General features: G+C 44.5%; 1 protein-coding gene across 1 annotated transcript in view; it reads left to right on the top strand.

The window, feature by feature from the left end:
- Window positions 1-236: 236 nt before the first annotated feature.
- LOC147435060 (calcium-dependent protein kinase 13-like) overlaps window positions 237-19,519 on the top strand; it is a 36,156-nt gene continuing 16,873 nt past the window's right edge. The window contains exons 1-2 of the mRNA XM_086491429.1: window positions 237-980; window positions 1,758-1,901. Coding sequence (XP_086347555.1) covers window positions 437-980; window positions 1,758-1,901 — 688 coding nt within the window. The 5' untranslated portion in view covers window positions 237-436. The remainder of the gene's footprint in view (window positions 981-1,757; window positions 1,902-19,519) is intronic.

Below are 19,519 nucleotides of genomic sequence, written 5' to 3'. Positions count from 1 at the left end.
TAGTATTAAACTGCCGAGGGCTAGTGGAAATAGCAAGCTTGCTAAAGAACGAACGCTTGAGATGAGCTGTAGTAAAAGAGCAACGGCGAGGATGATGTGATGGGCTGGTCGGCAGCTGCTTCGTGGAGAACGTGCGGAGACGGTCAAAGCATATCGGCGGCGCTACGAGAGAGAGAGAGAGAGAGAGAGAGAGGATAATATCCTTTGACTCTAGTGAGAGAGAAAGTCTAGAGAGAAGGGAGTGTTGCAAATGCAAGCGAGTACTCAGATGAGAGACAGAAGAGAGGACTCACTGTTGAATGTTCGGCGAACCATGGCCACTTGCTGGAATAAACGACTACAGCCTTCTTAGCAGCGATCTCTTAAGCAGCGATCCACAGAGAGAGAGAGAGAGAGAGAGAGAGAGAGAGAGTGCACAGATTTGCAGGTCTCAGGGATGCCCCGCTTTCGAGAGCCCTCTTCTCCTGGAACCTCATGTGTCTTGCAGCGCCCGACAGAGAGCTTGAGAGAGCTCTATGTACTTGGCCGCAGGCTTGGGCAGGGCCAGTTTGGCACCACCTATCTATGTGTCGAGAAGTCGACCGGCAAGGAATATGCATGCAAGGCCATTTCTAAACGGAAGTTGGTGTCTCAAGAAGATGTTGATGATGTGCGGCGTGAGCTTCATATTCTTCACCATCTCTCTGGGCACCCCAACATAGTCACTATCAAGGGTGCATATGAGGATAGTACCCATGTTCACTTGGTGATGGAATTATGTGCAGGAGGAGAGCTGTTTGACCGCATTGTGCAGCGGGGGCATTACAGTGAACGCCAGGCGCGTGACCTTTTACGCACGATAATGCGAGTTGTTGAAACATGTCATTCACATGGAGTCATGCATCGAGATCTCAAGCCCGAGAATTTCCTGTTTGCAAGTCCTGATGAGAATGCTCCTCTCAAAACAATTGACTTCGGCCTGTCTGTTTTCTTCAAGCCTGGTGAGTGTATTTACTAGGTGAAAGTTCTCTTGAAATGTCTATGTATACAGAGAATGTCCAGTACTCTTTGATTGTCTTGTGTGGGGCATTGTCATCAAAAGATGCTGCTTGTCCTGTGGAGTGTTTTGCCTCTAGGTGATTGCGTGCGGTGGGAAATCATCAGCAGAAATGTGTCAGATTTTGACATTGAACAATGTCTTTTCTTTCAATGACTAGAATGGAGGTTTTTGAATGTCAAGGAAGTTAGTGTGAGTGGAGTCTATATCCCTTCATGTTAAGCCTATGCCATGGAGATTGACCTAGGCACAGCGTCGTTTTACCAAGAAATCTATCCTAGTGGATGAATCTCATTGGGAGTAAAATACTGCAATTGGCAGCAGCGCCCGTTTAAAGGTAATCATCATAGCCACTCACCTATTAGAAGTCCAAGACCTTATTTTGAGCGTAAGATGAACTAGCTAGAGAGCTTATGTAGAGCATCCAGGCCTGAGGCAGCAGGGGGTCATTTTGAGAGTATAAGGGTAAGCCGCATTTGCTAGTTTGTAGACTTCTGGAGTGGTAAATTTTCAAATTAATTGTATGAAATCGTCATTCATGTGAAAGAAGACTTGGAGGATGCAGATGAAGTACACATTAATGCAAAGTACAAAATTGAGACAAAGAAGGTGAAACATGTAACAGCGCCTCTACTAAAAGAAAGCTACAATATTATAAAAGTGCCTCTTAAAAGTCAACTCAGTATACTTGATAGAAATTGGTTTTTTGTCAATCTCGCAGGTGAAATTTTCAACGATGTAGTGGGAAGCCCGTATTATGTAGCTCCAGAGGTTTTGCGAAAAAAGTATGGTATTCAAGCTGACGTTTGGAGTGCAGGAGTGATGCTGTACATCTTACTAAGTGGTGTTCCTCCTTTCTGGGCAGGTTTGTTTTCTCATAACAAGAATTAATATTTGATCATCTTATGTTACAATTTTGAGAGGGTCTTTATAGCTAGCTCACAAGGCTTTTGGATTTAAGGTGCATCATGCATGGATATTAAATATAGATTATAAATGCTATCACTTGTGTATGACGGATAAGACACATAGAGTAGCTTGATTTTATAGATTGTGCCGCTGCTTTCTTTTTGGATAATTACATTCATAAGGTGTCAATGCGAGCTTGTTTGGCTCATTGACACACATGTTTTTCAAAGAATCAAGGTTCCTTTGGAAATGAACAGTCTTTTAGATGTCTGATGAGTTCTACGATCGTTTTTAAAAAAAAAATTGTTTTGGCAATTGGAATAAGTCGATTCTTCTTCTTGTTTGTCATATCTAATTGAAGACTTGGGGAATGGAGATGCTAACTTGACAAGTTTGTTTTGGAAATTGGCAACAATCTGAGATATGTTGGACTATACCGCGACTCTCTCTCTCTCTCTCTCTCTCAACTCTTTTGAGGATTGTACACCTTGCTCATCTTGTACCAACCTTTGTGTCAGACTTTGTATCAGCTCTCACATTGTGTTGTATCAGCCCTCAATTCACTACTTTCACCCCCCTACTCATATCCTACATTGTTCCAGCTAGTTGCTTAGTTCACATCTAGCAGTTTAGGATTCTATAGTACCCCCTTTTTTCAGTGCCTTTTTTGTTTCTGGTACTCAGACATTGTATCAGATTCACTGCGTTGTAACTTTTTAGTCTCATAGGTCATTTGGCCTTTTGAAGACGTTAATATAACATTTCATTTCATCTCCCCCCCCCCCCCCCCCCCCCCCCCCCCCCCCCCCCCCCCAACAAAGCCATGTCTCCTTGTTGGTACTTTTGGTTTTATTATATGTAAGTAGTTGATGGTGCAATTGGCTATGGTGGATGAAACCGCCCTGCGGGGTGGTAGGCTTTGGCTTTCACCCGAAATTCTTTACTTTACTTTAGAGAAAGAGAGAGTACTATGCAAAAGGAACCTGCGACGGTAATTAACACTTAAGCGCACACACAGCTCAGAAGCTAGAATGCTCCGAGCAGACGCCGACAACTTGTAGGCCCCAAAATTGGTGCCTCTTTCGGTATTTCTTTATACTTTGAGAGGGTAATTTACAAAGTAGAGTCCTGGGAATTCTTTACCTATATCCAGCTAGATACCACCTGTTTTAGCCAAATTTCGGCAGCATAACAATCCCAAAACTTACACGAAACCAATTCCCCTTTTGGAACTCACTTCCATGAGCATAAACCCTCTGATTCTTGCCCAAAAACAGTAAATTCAGCACGCTGTATTTACTGGTTTTTGCCCTGTTTTCAGCCCTAAACAGTCCCCGAACTGTCCTCTGTCAGTGGGGGCGTCCGTATGGCTGAAAAAGAGTCAATACACAGCGCTGAAAACGCACCTGTTTGGTGAGGTTATGACCCTCACGGGTGCCTGCTTTTGGAGCTAACTCCTGTTCCTGCTCAAGGAAGCTCTTGCCTCAGCACAAAAGCATGAAACACACAGCTGTACATCAGTCAAATGAAGAACCCTCTTGTGGGGCATCACATAACTGCACGTAGGAGAGAGAGAGCAGTGTGTAGTGTGCAGGGCATCATTCCTAGCGCCACACTGTACATAGAGTGGAAAGAAAGCACTCCATAGCTCTTAACCTGTGACAAAAACTAAAAAATGAGCCCTCCCAGCTACAAATTCAGCGCCACTTCTTCATGCAAGAGGAAAGTGCATAGAAATGTGCCACTTGGTGCAATTACAAGAATTTTCCCGTTTCGGGGTTGCCGCCTAAAAATCTCCGACTGGTTGCCCAGTTGACTTCGCGGCGGAGTTCTAAAATGTTCCCCTTGTCATTCTGAAGGTAATGACGCGAACACATTTCACGGCCCAAAATAGCAGTTCCCTAATTTTTAGGAGATGCTTCCGTTGGGCTCCCACTGGTCTTTTGACCAACTATCCTCATTGGGACCGCATCCAAAAATGCAATGTGGCCCAACTTTCGGATACTTTCTGTTTGGTGATCCCACCTTGACTTTGTGCCTTTATTGAGTTCACTTCCTAGTATCCACCAACTTGCTAATGCGACGGGGGGACTTACATGACCTTGGACTGAGCCTAGACATCCTCTTACTATACGAAATTCCAGTGCCGACCAACTTTCCGTCTGCGGGTGAAACTACCGTTCACATTGGCTATACAATGTCTGACCATTTGCAACTTCAAAAAGAGGGTTTCAAAAATAAAACAAAAATCATTGGAAAGAAACCAACAACTAAGGTTAGCAATTTCCACGTCCTCGTGACATAGTTAACGGTTGCCACATCCTCGTGACATACCCCCCTCTTGAAATCGCAAACGTCCTTGATTGCATACCATAAATACACGCCACTAATGTGTTGTTAGCACTGTTTTATCATCGCATGTATCCACAAGAAAGGTTGTAACACATAGATACACATGACTTAATGAGACCTTTATACTTTTGTCATTTCCATCTATTACACTGAATTCATATGTACATTTGATGTGCTAGCCCGATCATTACCCCTCCTTTGCACACGTTGGGTTGGGGCATAAGTAGGTTGTAACCCAAAGGCTTCAAGGTAAAGCTGCAATACATTTAGTGACTCTGACAGTTCATGCTCTTCCATCCACTTTGCATCCATAGGCGGATAGTTCTTGAACTTCACCAAGTAGCGTCTTGCAACTTGTCCTTTAACTTTTCTGTCCTTATGTGCCAAAACTTGCTCAGGTATCAGGATCTCATCAAGTTCCTCAACTTCTGGCTGATCCTCATCTGGCATATCTTCTGGCACATCACCCACGAAGGGTCCTAGAAGACTCACGTGAAACGCGTTATGAATCTTCCATGCATTAGGCAATTTTAGCCTGTAAGCCACATCACTTATCTTGTCAAGCACTTGAAAAGGCCCATAGTAACGCATACTGAGCTTAGGAAACAACCGTTCCTTTCCCTTCATCTTCTTTAACCTTGCCTTTTTGAACCTTAACAGTACCCAGACACCAGGTGATAACAGCGATTCACGACCGTGACGATCAACAATCTTTTTCTGCTTTGCCTGAGTCTTCTCCAAGGCAACTTTAATTTTCTTGTACATCTCATCCATGTTCTCAACATATTGATCTGCCTCAAAGATCTTGTCCTTTGTATGCAAAATGGGAGGAACCTTTTTGCCACCTTCAACAATCTCAAAAGGTGCCTTGCCAGTCGACAAATGCACCGTATTGTTGTACGCATACTCAAGCATAGGCAAATACTGTTCCCACTTGCCCTTATTATTTGACACATAACATTTTCAACAGATCTAAGACATTTGAATTAGCCTCTTCTGATTGTCCATCAATTTGTGGATGAAACGAAGACAAGAACATGAGCATAGTGCCCATGTTCTCAAACAATCCTCTCCAGAACAAACTAGTCATGCGAGGATCACGATCATTGACAATCGATTGTGGCATACCATGGTACTTAAAAACATTGTACATAAACAAGCGTGCCATCTAATCAGATTTTATCTTCTTCCTGACAAGGATAAAATGGGCCTGCTTGTTGAACCTGCAGATAATGGTCCATATACCATCATTCCTTGTTGGCGTTCTTGGAAGATCAAAGATAAAGTCCATAGAAATGCTTTCATGGCTTATCCGGAATCGGCAGTGGTTGTAACAACCCTGGTGTCTTTTGCCTGTCAAACTTGACCTTTTGGCAAATCAGGCATGCTCGCACAAAGACATCCACATCTCTCCTCAAGGTAGGCCAATAGTAGAATGTCTCTACCGCTTTAACTGTCGCATCAATACCACGATGCCCTGCATACGGTGGGACATGACTCTCTTCCATGACCTTACGTCGCAATGACCTAGTGACACAAAGTTTGCCATGCATCATCATAAAACCATCTCTGAGGAGGTAGTGCTCATGATGTTGCCCCTCTTGCAACTGTTCAAAGATCCTTGCAAAATCTTCATCAGTAGCATACTGTTCCTTCATGTCATCTAACTCATGATGATAAGGAATTGACACAATTGAAATTTTTGGCTTCCTTGATAACGCATCAGCCACAACATTCTTCTTGCCTTCCACATGCATAATCTGGAAGTGGAACATAGAAAGAATGTTTGCCCATCGCATATGCTTTTCGGATAACTTTGACTGTGTTAAGAAGTATCGCAAGGTCTGATGGTCTGTCTGGACAACAAAATTAGCACCTAAAAGGTAGTGCTTCTAGCTAGAAAGCGCATGAATCATGCGGCTTGTCTTTCTTTGTTCTCGCGATCAAATTCTGCTGCTCTTTCTTTGTTCTCGCGATCCAAATTTGCTTCTCGTGCTTTGGCTTCCAAGCGTGCTTGCTCGTGCTCACGCTCTATGGCTGCCATTCTTTCTTCGTATTCACGATCTATGGCTGCCCTTCTTTCTGCGGATTCACGATCTATGGCTGCCATTCTTTCTGCTTTACTTGCTTCGCGTTCTAACTTCCTTTCCATAAACAACTGCTTCAACTCCTCCATAGGAGTTAATGCAATCCTTGGCGTAGATGGGGAAGGGGGAGGGTCGGAAAAACCTCCTAGTGGGGAAAATTCTTCTTCGCCTCTCTCATGCTCATCACCTCCAAGCGAAGTATCCATTCCGCTTCGAGTAATGACCAACCACTGAAGTCTTGTGTTCTTAAGTTCACAAGGAACTTGGCATCTTGCAGGTCTTGGTTCTTGGGTTCTTGAGGGTCTTGAGGTTCTTGAGATTCTTGAGGTTCTTCTTTCGCTTGCAATTTGTGTTAGAGAAGGATCTTCTCTTTCCCGCGGGCGCACCCTTGGCGGCCTTGCGCTTACACCAAGGTTGCTTTTTCCCACCTCACGTCGATTGGCCGGCCGCTAAGTGCACGGTCCGCTCTCAATGAGTAAAAAGAGGCACAAGGGGAGGCTGGACAGGCCCTTCTTTCTTGGGATTCCTGTCACTCTTCAAAAACACGACAGGCCCAAGAGGATTTTGGTTACGTGCAACCACAAGCAAAAACAATTATGTGGTTCTTGTGGTTCTTTCCTTGAGTGATATAGAACACTGCCAAAGCTATGATACCAATGTAAGGTGCAGCGGAAATGAATGTTGAACTTTGCTCAAGATGAGTGCTCCGAACTGTGCTCAAGGGTTCCTTTTACTTACAGAAGGGAGAGCCCTCCGTTCCTTTAGTGAGAGAGTGCAATGGACACAAACAAAGTGATGAAGACTGTGAATGAAGGTGCATGAGAGTGAGAGATAGAGAGAGAAGAATACGACACCAGAATGTTGTCAAACCCTCCTCCGAAGGCCCCACTCTCCATGGCGAGAGCGGCCTACTATTGATTGCACAAATCTCTACAATGCTTGGGACTTGCCGACGATGTCAACGACGATGAGGACGACGACGAGACGGGCTGAAATCTGAAAATGCTAATGGCTGAATTCTACAAATCTTTATTTGCTGAATTTTGACTCTATGTCGATGACGACGATGCAACGACGACGCGTTGAAAACGCAGATGCTGAAATCTGCGTTTTCCGGGCTGAATCTGCAAACTTCACGGGATCTGACCGTGCGGCGAGGATCTGCTGTGGGAAGGTGAGATCTGCGAGGTTCGGGGGTTCTACTGCGGGTACTGACTGCTGAAAACTGAAAACGCTGATCCTCCTTGATGTTCCGTCGCGGTGAATCTGCAAAACACTGAAGTGTTGTGCTGATGCAAAAACGCTAGGGCTGAAAATCTTCCTGCGGTGGGAATCTGCTAATGTTGGGACTGATCTGGTGTGGTTCTGTCGCTAGGCTGATGTAGATGCAAAAACGCTGGCTGATCTAAGTTCTTGTCCAAAAAACGCTAGCCCACCTGCTGTGGACAAAAAATGTAACAAACTGCTGCGTGTCAAAGCCTAAAGAATGGAGCCAACTTACAAATGTGGCCGAGGGGCCTAAACCCTAAGAAAAACAAGTAACAGAAGAAGTGTCACAAAGTGATGACGTGGTTGATCGAGAGCAGAAACCTGCAAACCCTAATTTTGGAAACCCTAACCCTAAAACTTGCAAACCCTAATTTTGAAAACCCTAACCCTAAAACCTGCAAACCCTAATTCTAGAAACCCTAACCCCAAAATTGCAAAAACCCTAACCCTAACCCTAAGGGCAACAAGAAGATTTCCGAAAATTGCGCTGGCTGATGATGTGGCAGGTTGTACGGATTTCCGTGATTTACGTTGGCAGCTTTTTGGCTTTGCGTTTGGACCAGAAGCTTTTGAGTTTTGAAGGCTTTTCATTGTAATTGCTTTTTAGGTCAAGGGCCTTTAATACGAGGTTAGGACTCATTCTCTGGCATGCTTCCTGGAGAAGGTGCAGAGTCTCGAGTACCGGCTTGTACTGTGTTGATGCAATATAAAGAAATACCGAAAGGGGCGCCAAGGTTTAGGGCCAATACTCTCTGGGGTGGAATTCCGCCACTCCTTGTCGTGTGTCGTCTCTCTCTCTCTCTCAATTCAGTTGTTATTGAAGTGCTAAAAGTCTGTTTCAGTCTGTTCTTTTCTATTGGCACGTGGTGCCCGTCTTGTGATAGTGGTATCAAAGCATCAGGCGTGTGCTTTTCTAAAAGCATACCGGTCCTACAAAAGAAGAGACAGAGCTATTGGAATTTTTATTTGAGGTATTTTCGCCCTCCAACCTGGACTTATTAGCCACTCCCACCCTTACTTCATCGCGCATCGGGCGCGCTCCCGTCTTCACCGCAGTGTCTTACAGGGCTTAAGCCAATTAAGAACCAAAGACTTGGAATTCATGGATTCATCAGAATATTTGCAATTTTGCTCAACGAACTCCACGACATTCTTTCGCGGCATCCTCAGCAGAATCTTTTGATGCTGCAAAGTTTTCAACAATTTTTGAACTACATGTTACCTCCTCTGATGGCCCAGGTGGTACCTCCTCCTCCGGCACCAGAAAGTATGAGAGCTTCCAACCGCCAACCTTCGTCTATCCCGATCGGGGGAGTCTTCAGGAATATGGTGCAGCCACCGCCATTGCCCCCACCTCCACCACCACCGCCACCAGGCTACAATGGTTGGAGCCCATATGGATACCCTTATTATCCATACCCGGGATATACGTCTAACCAACCCAAAGATTTCAAAGATGGTGGCACGGCAGTCAAATTTTTCACTTTTTGGGGTCAAAGATCGCAAGAAAGCATTGCAATTCCTACAACAATTCGACAACATCTATGCTTTGGGGAACTATACAGAAGAATCCAAGATTACTCGAGTAGCGGGATTTCTTAAGATAATGCTATGCAATGGTGGAGTTCAATCGCGACACAATCGCATGCTCCAAGGACCTGGCAAGCTTTCAAGACAATTTTTGAACGTAGTTACATGACTTCTATGTTTGAAGTCCAAGATTTTGGCAGAGTGGGGCAACTTGAAAATGCTTGCCATTGAAACCTTGGACGAATATAACCAAAGGTTTCTCGACGTGTACCTTCCGGTGTCCTTTTTTAGGTATGTTTCCTTGGAGGCCCAATGCGAGCGATACACCATTGGACTACCATCACCATTGTAGGAATATTGTCTATCCAAGCAAGTCTCTACCATGGAAGAACTTATGGACCATGCCGTGGTTGGCTACAAACTGATGAAGGGAAAGCTAGAGTTCACCACAGAAGAATCTCCGGCCACTAACCACAACTCTTGGCAACAACGAACAAATTCTCGAGAGTCTCGTGAAAATCAACCGCAAAGGTCTCGTTTGACGCCTCAACAACGAGACACCTTACTACAAGAAGGTCGATGCTTTGGATGCTTTCAAACAGGGCATAATCATTCTCATTGTCCCAAACGCACTGATAGACCAGAGGAGCCGACGCCCGCACCAACGGTCGACAGAACCCCAGCGCCACCTCCTGCTAAGAGAGCTAGACCCGCTATTGGACTAGTTCCTGATATTTATGGCATACGCCTTGAGAGTACAAATGAATTGTGTCGAGCATATGGCAAAGTCAATGACTTCAAAGCCCTTATTTTCTTTGGCCCGAGAGCTACAAAGAACTTCATCCATCCAGAATTCTTAAAGCAGATGCACTTTGATTATGATGCAGAGGGTGGAGAAATTGAAGCTGAGCTAGCCACAAGGCAAACTCAGAAAGTAGTATCGCTTATTGGTGCTCTTCTAGTGACTATTCAAGATTATTATGGAAAAGCTGATTTCCACATCATGAAGTTGGGCAATTGTGACGTTCTATTAGGCATGCCTTGGCATGACAAGAATGATGCGACTCTCCAGGTCCGGAACCGAACCATCACCGTGATGCAAAAGGGCAAGCCAATCGTCCTCAAAGTTCGGTTGTCCGAACAAAATCCTGAATGAACTCTCTAGTTGTTTTATAGTTAGATACTTTTGAACTTTGTTTGAGAAAGTATTGTTTGAAAGTTTGTTTGAAATGGATTGTATCTGTTTTGAACCTGTCTTGGTGCCAATTTGAAATGTTTGACTCTAGTTTTAATACTGGTTTCATTGATTGGTGATTTTACTCCCGAGTGGAGAAGTGAGAAATATTGTTTTGGTATTGTTTGAACCTCGGAACAACGCAGGCCGATGCCTGGGGAGTGTTCCGTTGTATGCTAGAAAACCTCCGAACGATGCAGGCCGATGCCTGGGGAGCGTTTGGTTGTATGCTTGTAAAATAATTGTTGTTGTGACTCCCGGCCCGGACCTGGATGGTTATGCGGGAGGAGTATTAAGAAGTCTGAGCAATGGTTACTCTCAGCACCTCCAAACGACGCAGGCTGCGGTCTGGGGGGCGTTTGGTTGTAAAAGGCCTCTATATCTCCCGGTCCGGACCTTTTTAGGTTATGCGGGAGGAGTGATGAGGGAGTCGTTGAATATCTCCCGGCCCGGACCTTGTTAGGTTATGCCGGAGGAGTGCTCATCGGCGGCTTTATGTTTCTATGTCTTGTAACATGCATATGTGAGCATTTGTGTTGCATTGTGATGTGCCAATTACTGAATATTCCTAATTGGATGCGATTGCCTGGATATGTAATTTTAGTGCATCGCCACCTGTGGATGATCAGTACGGTCTGGGTGTGATGGCTAATTTTACTACGCCGGAATATCAAGAGTTCCGATGATGAAAGGAGAAGCTAACTCCTTGATCAAAAGAGCAGAAAGGAGAAGCTAACTCTTTGATCAAAACAGCCAAAAGGAGAAGCTAACTCCTTGATCAAAACTGCCGAAAGGAGAAGCTAACTCCTTGATAAAAAGAGCAAACTGATTGTCCCTCAGAATGTCCCTCGGAAATTTTTTTGAGCTAACTTGAGTTGTTTTGCAGATATGCTGTAATCGTGGACGATTACTCTCTTTCAAGAAGGGGAGATGTAACAAACTGCGGACGTGTCAAAGCCTAAAGAATGGAGCCAACTTACAGATGCGAACGAGGGGCCTAAACCCTAAGAAGAACAAGTAACAGAAGAAGTGTCACAAAGTGATTACGTGGTTGCTCGAGAGCAGAAACCTACAAACCCTAATTTTGGAAACCCTAACCTCAAAACTGCAAAAACCCTAACCCTAACCCTAAGGGCAGTTAGAAGATTTTCGAAAATTGCGTTGATTGATGACGTGGTAGGTTGTACGGATTTTCGTGATTTACGTAGGCAGCTTTTTGGCTTTGCTTTTGGACCAGAAGCTTCTGAGTTTTGAAGGCTTTTCACTAATAATTGCTTTTTAGGCCAAGGGCCTTTAAATATGAGGTTAGGGCTCATTCTCTGGCATGCTTCCTGGAGAAGGTGCAAAGTCGCGAGTACCGGCTTGTACTGTGTTGATACAATATAAAGAAATACCGAAAGGGGCGCCAAGGTTTGGGGCCAATACTCTTTGGGGTGGAATTCCACCACTCCGTGTCGCGTGTCGTCTCTCTCTCTCTCTCTCTCTCTCTCTCTCTCTCTCTCTCTCTCTCTCAATTCAATTGTTATTGAAGTGCTAAAAGTCTGTTTCAGTCCGCTCTTTTCTATTGACACGTGGTGCCCGTCTTGTGACAAAAAACGCTAGGGATCTTGGGGTCTTGCTAAGAAGTTATCTGTGAACACACTGGTTCCTGCTGCCTCTTTTGCCAGAAAGTGCTAGCGCTAGGTTTTTATTTATACAACTTAGCAAAATTACCCTACCTACTTTCCAACAAAAGTCACTTAAAATTAATAAGTGAAAAATGTCAAAAATAGGGAATATAGGTCTATGCACTGTAAAAATGCTCTTGATGGATTCTGATGGAATCTGATGATCATGCTGTGTGCAACCAGAGGATATGCATCTAATCTAAGTGTCTGGACATGCACGGTCTGCGAACAGACTCACAAAAGTGCCAGATCACTTCCTATTCTAGACTGACTTGATTGAACTGAACCCTGGTCATGTTGTAGATTGTCCACGGACACATAGGGTTGGATGTGTCATGTGATATCCCCTCCTTTTCAAAGTGAGGTACTGGTACCGAACTGTATGGCGTTGAGAGAGATCGCCAACAAGGTGTGGAATCCTGGAAAGGACTCTTCGCCGGCCCACTCTGATGCGTGGGCCATGCAATACTTGAACTTCATAAAGATCTGCAACGCTTGCTTCTTTGGGCCGCACCGAAAGCGACACAAAGTCATCTGTAGCTCCTTCAATGCTTCAACTTCGTCGATAGTCATGCGTCTACCTTCTTCAAGAATCTCCGAGGCTGAAAATTCTTGAAACCACTTCCAACACAAAAACATGAACATACCTATTCCATGTAAAGTGACTGGAAAAATACTATTCCTTTGAACAAACTGTGCATGCGATGCAAATGAACAAAGTGACGGAGTGCCAAACCGTTCATCAAACACACGCAAACAATGGGTCCGAATCTCGACTTTCTGATCTAAATCAATCAACTGTGGCAAAACACAATGGAAATGCCTATGCTTGATGCTCAATCTTTCTTCTGCTCTTTCTACGACTGTGTCGTGCCAAGGAAGAAACATGGAATGTGACTTCCTTGAATGCATACTTTTCAGTTTTTCATGAACAATCCGCATACATCCGTGCTCATTCATGAGTGAAACGTGCTCAACATACAATATGTCATGCCTAGGAAAAGGGATCACATAAAGACGCTGACTAAAATATAGGAAACGATCACGAATGAAACTCTCAAACATTGCGTGCTGACTAATCATGCGAACACATAGTACTTCCCGTGGGGGTTCTTTGGACCTAGGCTCGAGAGCCAAGGTCAGTTCTTCGTGATTGATCGAATCTGCAATGAGGTTAGCTTCACTAGAAAAAGCATTAACTAACCCATCATTCTTATGAACAATCACATCGTGGTCATACAAATCATCATGCTCGTGAGAAATCACATCTTGATCATGCAAATCATCGTGCTTGTCATTGTCATCCAAATCATCATGCAAATTCTGTGTGTCTTGCTTTGGAGAAGAAGAGACTGAGAGAGTCTCCTTTTCCAAATCTGAAAATGCTAAGGGCTGAAATCTGCAAATCTTTATTTGCTGAATTCTGACTCTATGTCGGTGACGATGTCGATGGTGACGACGACCCGTTGAAAACGTAGATGCTGAAATCTGTGTTTTCTGGGCTGAAGTGCAAACTACACTGGATCTGACCATGCGGCGAGGATCTGCTGCGGGAAGGTGAGATCTGCAATGTTTGGGACTTGTTCTGCTGTGAGTCTATGCTGAAAACTGAAAACACTGGTGTTCTTGTTGGTGATGTCGCGAAGATCTGCAAAAACGCTGGTTGGTCTTGCTGATCCAAAAACGCTAGCTGGATTTTGTGCTTGTGGTGGAAATCTGCTAACGCTAGGTCTGATCTGTTGTCATGCTGTGGAATCTACTAATGCTCGGGCTGATCTGTTGTTGTGTTGTGGCCGGGGCTGATTTGCATTGCAAAAACGTTGGAGGCTGATCTTGATGCAAAAACGTTGGGCCTTTTGATGGTTGAAAACGCTAGGTTTACCACCGGTGGGGGATCTTGTTGAGAAGGTGCCTGTTGAACGCGAAGTTCCTGCTGCCTCTTCTGCCAGAAAGTGCCAGCGCTGGGTTTTCTTATATACTTGTCTATCAAAATTACCCTACCTAGTTCCCAACAAAAGTCACTTAAAAATAATAAGCGAAAAATGTCTAAAATAGGTCTATGCACTGTAAAAGTGCTCCTTATGGGTTCTAATGGTAATCTGATGATCATGCTGTGTGCAACCAGAGGATATGCATCTAATCTAAGTGCCTGGACATGCACGGTCTGCGAACAGACTCACAAAAGTGTCAGATCACTTCCTAATCTAGGCTGACTGGACTGAACTGAACTGAACCCATATCATGAAGTAGCTTGTCCACGTGCACATAGGATTAGATGTGTCACGTGACAATTTTTGAATTACATGTTACCCCCTCTGATGCCACAGGTGGTACCTCCTCCTCCGGCACCAGAAAGTACGAGAGCTTCCAACCGGCAACCTTCTTAGTCGTCTGTTCCAATCGAAGGAGTCTTCAGGAATATGGTGCAACCATTAGACCCTGATCCAGTACAACTGCCTTTGCCACCGCCATTGCCCCCACCTCCACCACCACCACCGCCACCAGGCTACAACGGTTGGGAGTCCATATGGATACCTTATTATCCATACCCGGGATATGCGCCTAACCAACCCAAAGATTTCAAGGATAGCGGCACAACAATCAAGTTTTTCACTTTTTCCGGGATGAAAGATCAAAAGAAAGCATTGTAGTTCCTACAACAATTCGACAACATCTATGCTTTGGGGAACTATACAGAAGAATCCAAGATTTCTCGAGCAGCAGGATTTCTTAAAGATATTGCTATGCAATGGTGGAGTTCGATCGCGGACTTGGCAAGCTTTCAAGACAGTTTTTGCACGTAGTTACATGTCTTCCATGTTTGACGTCCGGATTTTGGCAGAGTGGGGCAACTTGAAAATGCTTGCCACCGAAACCATGGACGACTATAACCAAACGTTTCTCGAATTGTCACGTGACACATCTAATCCTATGTGTGCCTGGACAAGCTACAGCATGACCAGGGTTCATGTAAGGTGCAGCGGAATGAATGTTGTTCTTTCTCAAGATGAGTGCTCCATAATATGTAGGTTCCTTTTTGTTCTTATGGAAGGGAGAGCCTTCCGTTCTTAATGAGAGAGTGCAATGATCATAAACAAAGTGAATGGACACTGTGTGTGCAAGTGTATGAGACTGAGAGATAGAGAGAGAAGAGAAATACGACACCAAGGACGATGTAAAACCCTCCTCCGAAGGCCCCACTCTCGTTGGCGAGAGTGGTCTACGATCGATTGCACAAACTGGTACAAAGTGGATGCATGTGACTGATAGATCGATGACGACGGCGGGGGTGGCGAGACCTATCTAAGGGTTGAATTCTGTTGTTCTTGTACTGCTATCCAAAAACGCTGCTGGCTGAATTCTGCTGCTGCTGAAAACGCAAGAGAAAAACGCTGATTTGCTGGTCTTTATTGCTGAAAATCTGAGGCTGATTTGCTGAAAAACGCCATGCAAAAATGGGGGTGATTATGGTTCTGGGAACGCTAGGGCTGCATTGCCGTCTTTGAGGAAAAACGCTAGCAAGAGGGTGAGGCAATGGTGATGGTTGCTTGCTGAAAATGCCAAGGGCTGATGTCTTCAGGCGATGGAGGCTGGTTGATGAAAAACGCTAGGTGTGCTTGCTTGGAGGAAATCGCCAAGGCTTGGTCTTGCTGAGAGAGAGGGTGAACCTGCTGCCAAGGACCTGTGTTCTCCTTGCTCATCTGCTAAATAGTGCTAGCCTTGGTTTGCTTATATATTATCTTACCCAATTTGCCCTACTCAGTTCCCAACAAAAGTCACTCAAAATAATAAGTGAAAAATATCAAAAATAGGGAAAATAGGTAAAATACACTGGAAAATTCCCCTGAAGGATTCTGATGGATTCTGATGGGAATGCTTATGATCATGTTGTGTGCAACCAGAGGATATGCATCTACACTAAGTGCTTGGGCATGCACGGTCTGCGAACAAACTCACAAAAGTGCTAGAACACTTCTAATCTAGAGTGAGTGGACTGAAAGAACCCTTGTTATGAAGTAGCTTGTCCACGGACACAAAGGGTTGGATGTGTCACGTGACATCCCCTCCTTTTTAAAGTGAGGTACTGGTACCGAGCTGCATGGCTTCCTTGTAGTCTGCCAACAACTCTGGATAGTCTTTGAAAAACTCTTCGTCGACCCACACCGCTTGGTGGGTCCCTTGATCCTTGAACTTCAAAAAGTATTGTCTCACTTGCTTCTTCGAACCATGTCGAAATCGATGCAACAACACTTGCTCCGGCTGCATGACTTCAGCTTCATCGATGATCTCGGGTTCTTCTTCTTCCGAAATGTCCTTTGGAGGTGTTCCCTGAAACACTTTCAACCAAGAAACATGGAAAACGTTGTGCATTGACCATGAGTTAGGCAACGCAATTTCATTGAAATCTCATTTATCTTTTTAATGACTGGAAATGGACCATACATACGAAAAGACAACTTGGGACACTTCTTTCCAACTTGCTTAAGGCGTTGCTTCATGATTCTTAAATACACCCAATCTCCTTCCTTGATTGAAACGTCCCGACGATGCTTGTTAGCCTGCTGTGAATAAGATTCCTGAGCCTTGCTTAGCCGAAGCTTCACACTCTCAGAAATCTCATCCAATGACTGACTTTTAGCATTGGCATCAGGCATTTGACTGACCGAGCGAGTCAAAAGTGACTGGAACGGACGGCCAAAAGCTGCCTCATACGGAGTTCGACCAATGACAGAAGAAAAAGAGCCATTCAAAATAGCCTGAACCAATGGGAGATAGAGCTCCCACTGAGACTGTTGATCATGCACGTATGACTTTAAAACATCAAAAGTCATTTGATTGTAAATCTCTGTTTGACTATTTGATTGTGGATGAAAAGCCGATGAAAAATTCAGCTTAGTGCCAAAATTTTCAAAGAGTGCGCGCCAAAAATTGGACGTGAACTTAACATCCCTATCTGAAACAATTGATTTTGGCAAACCACAGAGGGGGTACCAATGCTTAATGAACAACCGTGCTACATCTTGGTGGTAGGTTAGTCACAAAATTCATGGAAATATCTTGAAAAGGTCCATGGGAATAGGCAGCGGAAGCAAGAGGCCTTGCTGCTTAGCCCGAGGAGCTTTTACCTTTTGACATATAGTGCACTGTGACAAATCGAAACACATCTTTTCGCATTTTAGGCCAATAAAAGAATCTTTCTATTTTTTCCAAAGTGGTGTTCATTCCCCTGTGCCCACCCGTGAGAGAATCATGTGCATCATGCAATATGGTTGGCTTGAGAGAGGGCAACACACATAAACGTTGACGGAAATACAACAAACCATCACGAATGAGATAGTTGCTTGGCCCTTGGGAAGCAAGAGCCTGCAACCAATGCTTACCAAACTTGGAATCCGCATATTGTTTCTTCATGCTGTCGAAAGACTCACCCTGAATAGAAAATGTGGATCTTGACTCAAGAGCCAAAATCTGTCCTTTGCGACTCAACGCATCTGCAACAGGGTTAGCTTTTCCAGGCACATACTGAATCAAACCTCCAAATTGCTCAAAAAATTGTGACCACTGTGCTTGGCGATCACTCCAATGTGCACTAGGCATAGATTGGAGCTACTTGAGGGCTTGATGAACTGTGCGAATTGTAAACTCTCTACCATAAAGAAAATGCTTCCAATGCTTAAGAGAGTGAATGACAGACAAAAGTTCTTTATCATAAACTGAATAATTCTTTTCCGCACTATTGAGCTTTCAACTAAGGAAAGCTATAGGACGACCATGCTGCTGAAGCACAGCGCCTATGGCGACATTGCTCGCATCCGTCCATACCTCAAAGGGATCATCCCAAGAGGCAAGGATAAGACACGGTGCTTCTGTCACACTGCAACCTTGAGAGCTGCGAAAGCCTCAATGGCTGCCTCGGGCAAGCCTACGCGCTGAGAACGGCGAGTCTTTACCCCAAAACATCAGTCATAAGTGCAGCAATGCGTGCAAAATTCTCTATGTGCGAACTATATGCTTGACATAACCCAAGAAAAGAACGCACATCATATGCAGTTTTGGGCAAATCCCAATTACGAACCTGTTCCACCTTCGCGGGATCTAGCTTGACGCCTTCTGCAGAAATGATATAACCGAGATAAGTGACTTCAGTAAGAAAAAATTCAGACTTCTTAGCTACAATGTACAACTGACACTCATCCAAACGAGTTAGTACCCTTTCGACATCTCTTTCATGTTGTTCCCACGATGCAGAAAAAATGAGAATATTATCCAAAAAGATGAATACACATACACCGACCATATCGCCGAAACAACCTACCATGAGACGATTAAATGTACCCACGGCACCTGTCAATCCAAAAGGCATAACAATATACTTCCATTACCCTCGCTCGGTGCGAAAAGCGGTCTTGAAGATGTCGCCTTTGAATATCCGTACCTGATGGTATCCACCCTTGAGATAGACTTTGTTGAAAACCTTAGCCCAATTGAGCCTATGTAGGATATACTCAATGCAAGGCATCGGAAACTTGTTCTTGACGGTCATCTTGTTTAATGCCCTGTAATCAACACACAAACGAGACGAACCATCCTTCTTGCGAACAAACAAAATAGGAACAGCAAAAGGACTTACACTAGGACGTATGAATCCTCTAGCCACCAACTCCTGTGTCTTGTTCAAACGATAGGGAGCCTTTTTGATAGGCTGTGCCCCCTCCATAAGCTCGATGCGATGGTCCTCCGGCCGCTCGGGTGGAAGATCATCTTGCAAAAAGAGTTTAAACTTGGTAAACAAATCTGAATACTTAGCTGGAGCTTGAATGCTCTGGGAAATTGGAGCAGCATAGATGAATGCCGCTTGTGCTCCTCGTCGTAGTTCACGCTTTACCTGCACATGAGAGATGAGAGGCAAAGAATGCAAGCCCTCCTCAGCACGAATGATGAGGGGGGAGTCAGTTTTGGCATTTAAAGTGAGAGTGTTAGCCTCCCAATCAATGAGAGGGTTAAGCCCACGAAACCATCTTATACCCAAAATCATATCACATCCTGAGAGAGGAGACACAAGAAATTTCCGACGGAAAGCAGCTTGTTGAACGGTAAACATCACATCAAGGCACTCTTTCGTGATGAGGAGTCCATACCAAGAGCGAAGCTAGAAAACTCGAGAGGAGATTTCTGACTAACTTCAGGCGGGCTCTCTCAACAAGAGAGGCACTAATCACATCATGCATATTGCCTGGATCAAACAATATGATAAAACGCTGACCCTTTACATGACCATAACACTTCATGAGAGACTCATCAATGTGTGTGTCAGATACATGAGAGATTCAACTTGGTTCATTATAGTGTTTGTGGTTGCTGTGGGTGCCTTTGGTTCTTTAGGTGGGGCTGTCTTAGGACAAGCCGTCTTAATGTGACCCTTGACGTGACATTG

Source organism: Adiantum capillus-veneris, chromosome 19, assembly GCF_014529385.1.
Source record: "Adiantum capillus-veneris isolate H3 chromosome 19, ASM1452938v2, whole genome shotgun sequence".
Lineage (NCBI taxonomy): Eukaryota > Viridiplantae > Streptophyta > Polypodiopsida > Polypodiales > Pteridaceae > Adiantum > Adiantum capillus-veneris.
Note: the sequence above shows the minus strand (reverse complement) of the source record. Positions and strands in the feature narration are given on the sequence as shown.